This window comes from Volvox carteri (assembly GCF_000143455.1).
Source record: "Volvox carteri f. nagariensis unplaced genomic scaffold VOLCAscaffold_70, whole genome shotgun sequence".
Taxonomy (NCBI): domain Eukaryota; kingdom Viridiplantae; phylum Chlorophyta; class Chlorophyceae; order Chlamydomonadales; family Volvocaceae; genus Volvox; species Volvox carteri.
In genome coordinates this window covers 426069-436181 of record NW_003307613.1, presented here as the reverse complement: position 1 = coordinate 436181, position 10113 = coordinate 426069, and the positions used below count along the sequence as shown (strand labels likewise).

General features: G+C 58.9%; 3 protein-coding genes across 3 annotated transcripts in view; 1 reads left to right on the top strand and 2 right to left on the bottom strand.

The window, feature by feature from the left end:
* Nucleotides 1-1572, top strand: part of VOLCADRAFT_98305 (uncharacterized protein) — a gene marked incomplete at both ends in the record, with an annotated part of 4597 nt that extends 3025 nt beyond the window's left edge. Inside the window, 3 exons of the mRNA XM_002957206.1 lie at nucleotides 107-793; nucleotides 1166-1308; nucleotides 1402-1572. Coding sequence (XP_002957252.1) covers nucleotides 107-793; nucleotides 1166-1308; nucleotides 1402-1572 — 1001 coding nt within the window. The remainder of the gene's footprint in view (nucleotides 1-106; nucleotides 794-1165; nucleotides 1309-1401) is intronic.
* Nucleotides 1573-5319: 3747 nt separating this feature from the next.
* Nucleotides 5320-6218, bottom strand: VOLCADRAFT_98304 (uncharacterized protein; the record flags this gene model as incomplete). The annotated part of the gene is made up of 4 exons (XM_002957164.1): nucleotides 5320-5400; nucleotides 5446-5460; nucleotides 5496-5572; nucleotides 5960-6218. The coding sequence occupies 4 exons, from the start codon at nucleotides 6216-6218 to the stop codon at nucleotides 5320-5322; spliced, it is 432 nt and encodes a 143-aa protein (XP_002957210.1).
* Nucleotides 6219-6855: 637 nt separating this feature from the next.
* Nucleotides 6856-9633, bottom strand: VOLCADRAFT_119636 (uncharacterized protein; the record flags this gene model as incomplete). Its single annotated transcript, XM_002957163.1, has 6 exons — nucleotides 6856-7088; nucleotides 7231-7354; nucleotides 7801-7935; nucleotides 8312-8452; nucleotides 8588-8589; nucleotides 9009-9633. The coding sequence occupies 6 exons, from the start codon at nucleotides 9631-9633 to the stop codon at nucleotides 6856-6858; spliced, it is 1260 nt and encodes a 419-aa protein (XP_002957209.1).
* Nucleotides 9634-10113: the final 480 nt, after the last annotated feature.

Sequence of the window (10113 nt, the reverse complement as noted above, 5' to 3'; positions counted from 1 at the left end):
CCGAACCTCCACCACCTTCCCCACCACCACCGTTCCCCACCACCACCTTCGCCCCCACCACCTTCGCCACCCCCACCACCCTTACGTCCTTTACCACTGCCTCCAGTACCGCCTCCGCCGCCGCCACCATCAGCTCCCTCACCACCCTTACCTCCACCGCCGCGCCTCTCCCCACCTCCATATTCCCCTCCGCCTCGACCTTCATTGCCGGCTCCGCGCCCGCCTCCGTCGCCCCTTCCATCGCCGCCGCCACCCGTCCCGCCACCCGCTTCCCCGGACTCGCCGTCGCCGCGTCCGCCGCGTCCGCCACGCCGCCGGCCAGACCTGCCGCCGCCACCGTCCCCTCGCCCAACTCGCCGGCCCCGCCTACCTCCTGGACAACCACCTTCCCCGGCGCCGTTGCTGCCCCTAATACCCGCAACGCCGCGTACCCCACGGTCGCCGCCGCCGCCGCCACCGCCGCGGCAACGCCCCGCACGGCCGCCGTCATTCGCAACCCCGCTGTCGCCGCCGCCGCCGCCGCCTCTGCCGCCGCCGCCGCGAGCAGAGCCCTTCATCCGTCCTAATCTGCCGTACATGCCGCCGCGGCCGGCCGGCAGCAGGAACCCCTTCCCCTTCGGCGCTTGCCGTTCGGATTGGCCGGCAATCGGCCGCGCCTTCCAGCTCAACTATGCAAATGCCAGCAGAGCGCCTGGCGGCGGCGACTGGTCGTACTGTTTCCGCGTGTCGTACTTTCAGTGCCGCCAGGCACTGTGCTGCGACATCCCGTTGGACGTTATCCAGTTCCTTATCAGTGGGTCTTTCTCGGGCGGGGAGTTGGGGGACGAGGGAAGGTCTGGGGCTTTCAAACCTGTACGGCACAGGGTTATTGAGGTTTTTGGGGCCGGGGCGGGCAGAGCCGTTGAATGCGGTCAACGAAAGTGTGTGGGAGGGTGTGGGTTTGGGAGCTGCTTGGTGCCGTACAGCCACACATGTTGATGATGTGATACACCACTTACAGATATAAGGCCCTCTCAATAAACTGTGCCCTGGTCGGGGCAGCATTCATCGTACCGTATACGGCAGTCCGGTGGTTCGATCGACTATAGGATGTTCGGCATTAGCAACCCGTGCTAATGCTGGCGGTGTACGATTCATGCCTCACGTGACGTCCTGCTGCACGCAGAGGACGAATGCTACGGTGCGGTATACGACTTGAAAATCAACGGCAACGCGCGCAGCCCGACGTATAAGGTGTACGACTACAACGGCTGGACGTACACCGTCATGAAGCTCTCCGCACTGGGCCTGTCGTACAGAGAAGCCCAGGTATGACCGTACGGCGACCCCTTGCCGATACACACACCGACACCCACCCACCCACCCACTTATCCGTCCCTCTTAACCCATGCCGCCATGCAGGGCGCCAGCGTGTGCTTCACCCTCAGCTCTCTGGTGTGCCCCTCCCTCAGCGCCCTCTGCGACTCGCCCCTATGTCAACTGGCTATGGGCAACCAGCCGAGTCCAGGGAGGGAGACCTGCTGCCCCACACAGCGTTACCTTGTGGTGGAACCCGGGCAGGAGCTGGTTTGACACGGTTATGTCTGTCTGTCTGTCTGTCTGTCTGACTGACTGTCTGTCTGACTGTAAGTGTTGCGTAAACCGCTGCTGCGTGCAAAAGCAAAACCAAACGTGCAGGGTAGGGAATCCTTCCTGGGGATGGGCGTGGGAATGGGACGACATGGTGGGGATTGCGACTTTTACCCTTAGTCGGTCGGTCGGTCGGTCGGTCGGTCGGCAGGAGCGGAGGGTAAAATGATGTGCGAGACGGCGAGACGGGTTTTCCCGCTTGGGATGTGGTTTCGGAGCCGCTACCCCGCGGTGGGACTGCTGCTAGGGGCCGCTGTGTATGAAAGCCGCTACCTCCTGTGGAGACACCTGCCCGGGGTTTTCAGCTGCCCTGAGGGGGGCAGGTGGGGCTGGGGATGTGGCTGACGGGGGGTAGGGAGAGGGAAGAGGAGGAACAGGTTCGGGGGGAAAAGACAAACCACGACAGGTTCGGGGGGGGACTGGGGTTGTGAAGCAGAAGGGTGGCCGGGTGGCGACGCGCACTCTGCTGGGGAGCTGTCCATGTTTGTGAGGGCGGCGAAGAAGTGCGGAGGAGGAGGAGTGGTTGGTTGGTTGGTTGGTTGGTGCGAATTGATGTGTGCAAGCTGCTGCAAGGGGATGATATTCGCCATTGCGGCTGCCGCATTGAAGCACAACTAGGAGCAGTTCATTGACAGCAGCCTCCTCAGCCTCGGTCTCCTCCCACGGCGGTGCGTTTCCTGTTCCTGGTGGTCTGCTAGGGTTCGATCCGGTGACTCGGCTACCTACCTGAGCCATACAGGTGCGCCTCTTCCCCTCAATTCAATGCGCTCAGAACTATACACCTTACGGGGTACACCTCCCTACGGGTTGGGGTCTTGTATCCGGTCCTCGGGGAGGGGGGCTATCCCGTGCCGAGGTCCCGTCGAAACGTGAAAGCGGAAGGCTGGGAAATGGGAAGCTTCCCCGAGCGCACTTCCGAGATCGGAATGTGGTGGTGGCGCTGTTCCCCTTTAGGAGAAGAACTTTAGTCCTCCTATGTGGTGGTGGTGGTGGTGGTGGTGGTGGTGATGTTGATGGTGGTAGCAGGATGATGTTGCGTTTGCAGTAGCAAACAAGGTTTTAAATGATGCGCCGCGGGTTTGGAGACTAAGGCCGTTGGGCGGCTACCGGCAGAGCCACTTTTTAAAACCGTCCCTTGGGACCCCCACCCTACCGACCGGTTGGGCCCTCTTACCGGTTGGTGGCCGGTCGAATGTATGCCCCAGGGAAGAAGAAAAAATAAAATTAAGTACGCAAAAGTAACTTCCTTGACCTGCAGGTGGGTTAGCCTGGGTAAGAGTCCTGCCAGCAAGCTTGTTATGACACGCGCAACAGTTTCTGGCCGTATGCCTTTGGGGTCGACGGCAAACGCTCCATGGTGATTTGTTATTCTGTTTAAAGAGGAAGCGATGTTTGCCGTACTACTTTGTCGGCTAGTAGAAAGTGGCAGTAAAATCAGGGCGCCTCGGAAGACGAACTCCTCCTGCAGATTACCATGGAACACAAACGGAGGCTGCACGCCAGGATGAGACGAGGCTGTTCTGCTGAAATGACAACGAAGCGAGGCCCAGTGGAAGCGGAGGAGCCCGCATTGACCCAGCTCCCTAAACAAAGCACGATTCGATTGTCGTGGTGCCATCTCTCGAAGTAGCAGGAAAGCCCACGCGCGTCAGGTGGTCGTTCAGGTTTTATAGGTATGGGGTCACGCACCCCCAACCATGTAACACACACACACAGATGGTCGTTCAGCGTGGATTGAGGACGACGAAGGCGATACCGTGCAGAAGTTTGTTGTTGGGTAACGACGACGCTTGGTGTGGAAACTCGGAGACATGTAACTGCCAGGATACATTGGTGCTTCACAGTAATAATTGATGGGAGGTCACCAATCTTGCGCCGGTGGAAAAAGCCCTTAGGCATGTTTTGTTATGTAGTTAGTTGACGACACGTGTGTGACCATGTCGTAATTTCGGAGCTAACACCAGATTGCTAGCATAGCACCAAAACTTTGCTGTACACCGTCGACACGCGGCAAATCAAGGCCAGCCAGCCCGCTACCGCGACCTCTTGAGGGGCTCATATAGCACGTACTGTTTTACAAATGTGGGGCCTAAGATATGACGGCGTTTATGATGCTCTTCTACGTCGGTGCTCCGCTAAAGATTGGTAGAATTTGGGGAACATTCGCCTTCACATCCATAGACGTCGAAACGCGTTGAACTCGATGCCCCCATCCCAAATGCCTATGCGCTCTGCCGTACAACATGTCCATTCAAGGAAACGGGCTAAAGACCGCATATACATCGCATAGGCTGCCGAACGGCCGAAGAGGGTACCAAGGGGAGCACCGAAACCCAGACGAGGACAGGACACCGAAGGACCTGGACCTGGTTCGCCGTCCTCGCCGCCTCCTGTCCAACACTTCAAAGGCGAGACCCTAAGCAACCCGACGGTCAGTGCAGGGGGGCAGAAGAACAAATGCCGCCGGGGGGGGGGAGAGTTAGGCAAGCAAATCCCCACAGCGCCCGCGAAGCATTGCAAAAACAATGCACTAAGCGCACGCGCTCTCCCTCCCCCTGCCAGCTCGACTGCCTCCCTGCCGCGTCTGCCTGCCCAGCACATCCGCCCGCTTCGTGTCAGCGCCCGATGCCTAGGGCTGCCCGATTCCCGCTAGATACGTAGGCGCCGCATAACGACCCTCCCTCCACAGGACGGTCTCCGTCGCCTTGGAAACCGAATGCAACAAACAACGGCCAGCGGTCAACAAACAACGGCCTCCAAGGTCCTGATAACTACTCCCTCCTCCTTTCGGTGGCATGCGGCAATGGAAGTCATTACATGTTGGCCTTCTTAACTTCTGTCCATCGATCCATCCATCCATCCATCCATCCATCCATCCATCCATCCATCCATCCATCCATCCATCCATCCATCCATCCGTCCGTCCGTCCGTCCGTCCGTCCGTCCGTCCGTCCGTCCGTCCGTCCGTCCGTCCGTCCGTCCGTCCGTCCGTCCGTCCGTCCGTCCGTCCGTCCGTCCGTCCGTCCGTCCGTCCGTCCGGTCCGGTCCATCCATCCGGTCCGGTCCGGTCCGGTCCATCCATCCATCCATCCATCCATCCATCCGTCTAGTGAGAAAGCAGCCTGCCAGGCATCTGGATTATGACGCGTGCAACTGCTACATCAGGCTGCCGCTACGGCCGCTACTGCCGACACTAATCAAGTGTTGGAGCTGCACGCGCGAGGACAGCCGCTGCAGCCGCAGCTCCCCTTGAATCCCACAGGGCGCGGCCTCACAGCCCACTTGTCCAGGCGGAATTGTCGTTCAGGTCGGCCGTACCTCGGATTCTGTCGAACTCAGAGATCAAATCAGCATCTGATACACCGCCGATAATAGGCATCTTGCGCTCCTGCGGGGGGTGTTTCTTAGGGTTTTAGATCTTCTGCTAACTGATAGCTTTCTACGCGAAGCGTCGAGAATACTATAAGGTTTCCTGTGAATTCGGAGTGCCGCTGTACGATTTGTACGGACTTGCGTGCGTGGTTGTGCTGGTTACTTCGGGTGTTGGGGTACACCCTGCTCTGCCCTGAAGCGGTTGGTGTGCAGGCCTAGTTGTCGCTTCGGGGGAGTGCACCCACACCCGGCCCTACCCTATCACGAAAACTGTTTTCATTTCTTGCCAGTTATTTTTCTTTTTGTAATGGAACATTCTCACGAAAACTGGGATAAGTATGGTTTTATTAAAGGGCGAGGGGCGCGGGCCACGCGCTGAAGGACGGGCAGGAACGAAAGCTGCGGGACGAGCGCCGCGTGATGGACGTTGGGGAGCTCTCGCACCTGCAGCTTACGGATCTGCACCGCAGACACACACACCCCGCAGACCGCACCTTGACAAACACGGACGGTTCGGGGGGCTGCACCACGTCGGGACGTCCAACACCGGGCTCGATGTTGGGCCAGGTGCCTGCGACCAGTGGGTTTCCGCCAGGGTTGGGTGGGCTGTGCGCGGGGCCGCGAGAGGAGGGGGCTCGTGCGTGAGATGGTAAGGGGAGGGGCAACGGGGTGTAGGTTTTGGAGCATCCTGGTGTTCGGATCTGTGCATTTGGACAGGAGAAGAGATTACCCTTGCTGTAGTTTGGTATCTGAGGTTGGTTTCATTTCCAGGGCCGCTCCGGGCTCCGGGCATGGATTTTGTGACCCGTGGGTCATTTCATTAGCTAAGCATGCCCCTCCTTCACAAAGCGTCTGCAGTGGATGTTTTCCGTTTGCGAGCCGCTCCGAAAGTTTCTTAAACTGTATGAATTGGATGGTAGGAAGTGTGATACGTTATTTTGATTGCTTCGTTACGCACCTAGCTTGGGTTGGGCTGTGTCCCAGGCGCTCGCGGTGCTGTGCTCGGAGGTCATGTATTGCATTTCGTGTTCGCGTCTCTCCTCAGGCCCGCTATTGCCGCTATTGCCACCAGCCGCCGCTGCCCGTAAGGCCGTTGACGTAGAAAGCTGCCGACACTGCTGGCGTTGATTGCCAGAGGAAGCCAGCGCACTACGTAGGCCGCGACGCAGTTGGCCGCCGCAGTCCCGGCGCAGCTGGCTGCCGATTACCGCGATCATTTCCTTTCGCAGGTTTTTCCCAGAAAACCAAGCCTTTGGCAGCAATTTGGAAGGGTCGGCTTAAAAGTTACAGCTGGGATGAAACGGTCAGCCAGGGTGCAGGCTTTGTGGCTTTGTCGTCCAACGACGATTTTCCGTTCGGAACGCTTTCATAATCGTGAATCTGTCTGTCATTACCCCTTATGTACTGAATATTTCTGGGTTTTGAACCCTCGCCCATGCCATGAATCCATGGAAACAAGCACATTGACTGGTTCACAAGGACGGAAAAGGGCACCGAAAGAAGACAGAACCCATAATTTGCTTTCCCCTAACTAGTTTCATTATGTGGTTCGCAGCACAATTACCGAGGCACAAGCATCAATATTATCCTACAGCAGCTGTGAGAAAGAGAAAGGCCGCCTTGTCCCACAACTTCTGAGCCTTGAACTGTCGGCTTGTTACGAAATGAAAACAGTCCATTAATTGAGCTCAGAAGACACTAATGAAAACATGGAATGACGTCGGAATGGTTGTTAAAAGGCTCACACCGCAAACACATACATACCCACACATACACTTCTGGACAGCATGGAAATGTATCAACAAACGCGTAAACGCACAGAGACATATCAGGCATTTCATATTCCATGCGCTTTCAATCGCCAATAGCGTCGTCCTGCACTGCCGCTTGGCTCAGGGATCCGGGACGAGCGGAGCGCGTCTGCGCTGCCGTCGCGTTAGCTAGCGCCTGCTGTAGTTCGATCTCCCGTATTCGGTTGTTGATGTAGCGCTGGCCGTAGCAGTTGACCGGTAGGCCCGAAGTGCGATACGTATACAGCTCATAGCACGTCTCAGACGGCATGATGGCGTTGTAGTACATGAACTTCCCTGCAGTACGAATACGACAACATGCAGGTAGGAAGGTCGGTAGTCGGCTCCGGGACGCTATTCGACCCCTAGGAAAAAATGCCCTTAGCCACCATGAAATCTCATCACGCATAACGTCTTTGGCTACGGCTGTAGCGCTCACCTGCGCATTGCTTGAGGTCGCAGCGTGTCGTCGTATCGTTGGCGCAAGGTGAGCGAGTGACCCGTGGGTCGCAGCGGTCCAGGGAACACGTGGCCGCTGCGTTTCCGGAGCACTGGCTGTTGATCTGCGGCACAGCACGGTTCATGGTCGCGCGGCAGGGTAAGAAACGGGGAGGTGAGGCCCGGGGACACACAGCCGACTGGCTGCAAGAAGAAAGAGGAGTCCGCGGTCCCCCGAAGCTTTGTAAGGAGAAACGAAAAACGCGCTGACGTGGAGCTGACGTGGAGCTGACGTGGAGCCGACGTGGAGCCGACGTGGAGCTGACAAGGGGATCGTCATTTCAGTGCGGAGCACGCGGTCCTGGACACCACAACGTCACCTACCTGGCACCCCACTACCACCAGCAGCCTGCACCACGCCACCGCACCAAGAACCGCACCCTTCCGTGCGCCGAGATTTATTCCCATCCCCCTCACGTGCGCCGAGGTTTAATACCGGTCCCTCTAATCGTTCACAGCTACCTTCATGATCCTACTGTAACCTGCCGTACCCAGCCATATACGGCCTTACACGGGTGACCATGTCGCTCGCTTCGGGAAAATCTGGGTAGAAGGTGCAGCCGGTGCCCCCAAGCGGCCTCCGAATACTGTGGTAGGCACGCTGGAACATGGCGTAGTAGTAACCGTCGCAGGGTCCCGGTTGGGCCTGAGGTGGGGGGGGGAAACCCGGGAAGGAGGTCGCGGGGGGTAACGCGGGGAAAAGTGACAAGCTGGCAGTCAGATGCTGGAATTGGGGGGGGGGAGGAAAGGAGGAAGGGCGGGAGGAGGCAGGGCGGATGGAGACTAAGGGACATGGCTATCTGAACGGGGTCGGGGGTCCGTTTTCTTCTGACGGGCAGAAAAATAAAACGCAGCCTGATGTGCGGCCTGAACGCGCAAAAAAACAAATTTCCACTTTTTCGCCAATCCAGCCCAGACCGCCTGGCCTAGATGCAGCCCAGCCACGCTGCTGCACAGCGGACCGCTGCCTCCCTCACGACGATCCTCACGACGTCCCTCACGTCCCTCACGACGACCCTCACCTGCAAGAAGAACATGTACCTCTGGCCGCCTGTCAGGGCGCAGGGCGCCGAGTCCGGCAGTACGGGTGCCTCCACCAGCAGTAAACAGTCCCCCAGATCGTCGGTGTTGTTGCGGCAGCGCACCAGGCCCTTGTGCACACACTGCAGCCCCACCAGGATGAAGCTGCTGTTGCTGTTACCGGCGGGCCCTCCGGGTGCGGATGGGTTGTCGGGCAGGGGTGTGAGGGTGCCGTTGGGGTAGCAGTTGCCGGCGCCTGCACCCGCTGCGAGGACTACACCTGCGGGGATGGGGATGGGGATGGGGATGGTGGTGGGGATGGGACGGGGATGGTAGCGTGTGGTGATGAGAGTTGGAGGGGTTGGTTGGATAGTAGGCGAGGGAGTAAGAGAGGTTGGGAAGGGATGCGGCAGAAAGGAAATGGGAGCGGGAGAGGGGAGGGGAGCGGGGGGAAGGGGAGGATTAGAGAGAACAACAAATATATGGGTCCGCTTTCCGTGATCAGACCACCACGATGCAGCAGCGACAGCATCATGGAAACATTCCATGTGCTTTTAGGGAGCGGGCAAGTGGCTGGAAGTGCCATCGGCCTCTCAACTCAGCACAAGTAGAACATATACACGTGGTCATCATCGCAGCTGACGGCCTTGCATTCGCCCACCAACTGCCCGGCAACCGCCCACCACTCACACTACTCACCAGTGACTATCAGCTCGGCCATGTTCGCCAGCCCCAGCTGGGAGGTGCTGATGGGGATGTCAGCGCACTCCTCGCGGAGCACCACCTGTGCTACCTGCCGCTGAGGGCGGGGTTGTACCTGCGGCTGCTGCTGCAGGGCATCTGTCCCGGCCGCCCTGACCGAGACTGCTTGCTGCTGTCCCTGCTGCTGCTGGGGCTGTAGCAGCTGTTGGGCATTCTGTTGTTGTTGTTGATACTGTTGCGGCAGCTGCCCCGGTTGGGCTTGTTGTTGGTCGATACCTGGCTGTGGCTGTAGCTGCTGGGGTTGTACTCCGAGCACATTGGATGCAGTCGCACCCAGCTGCGGGGCTGCAACTGCAGCTCCAACCCCACCCGCATCCGTACCTGCACCATCCATCACAACCGCATTGGCTGTGTCCTGAGCACTCGTGGGTATGGCCATCAGCCATGCTGCACATAGGAGCAGCAGCCACGGGAAGAGCAGAGGACGTGGGAGAGGGAGGTGCTGGCCGCCCTGTGAGCCGACGGCGGCGACTGCACCGCCGGGCGGCTGGTGGCGGCGGCTGCCGGCGGGCGGCAGTTGCCGGCGGGCGGCCGCGAGTGTTGCGGCTGACCCACTGGCCATAGCTAGGGCGGTTTATCGATGCAAGCGTAGGTTGTTCACTTGCTCGAATGGGGAGATCCCCAAGCTGGCGGCGCTGCGCTACTCTGTTTTTGCTGGGAGCGGGAACGCTGGGTGCGGTCTGGCGGCACCGGCGGCGGCGGCGTCTGGCGGCACAAGCTCTCGACTGAGCTGTGCAGGTCGGCGACCGGGTTTGTGGGTGGGTTTACCCTCGGTGTCCGGAATTCCGTGCAAGGCCCAACAGAGGTCTGCTAGGGTTCACTAGCCTAAAGCTGGTTTGTACAAATCCACTAATCAAGGACCAGGGAGGAGGATCACCGGGCCGTGCTCGCTAGGAGGGATGAACTTTTCAGTCAGGACGGGTACTCTGTACGCTAGTGCATTGTGAAGCAATTAGAGTTTCTGATACCTTTTCCGGGACGGAGGTTGATGAAGAGTGGATGTGAGGGAAAGCGCGGGAAGAAGCTCTTCGTCGTAGTCGCT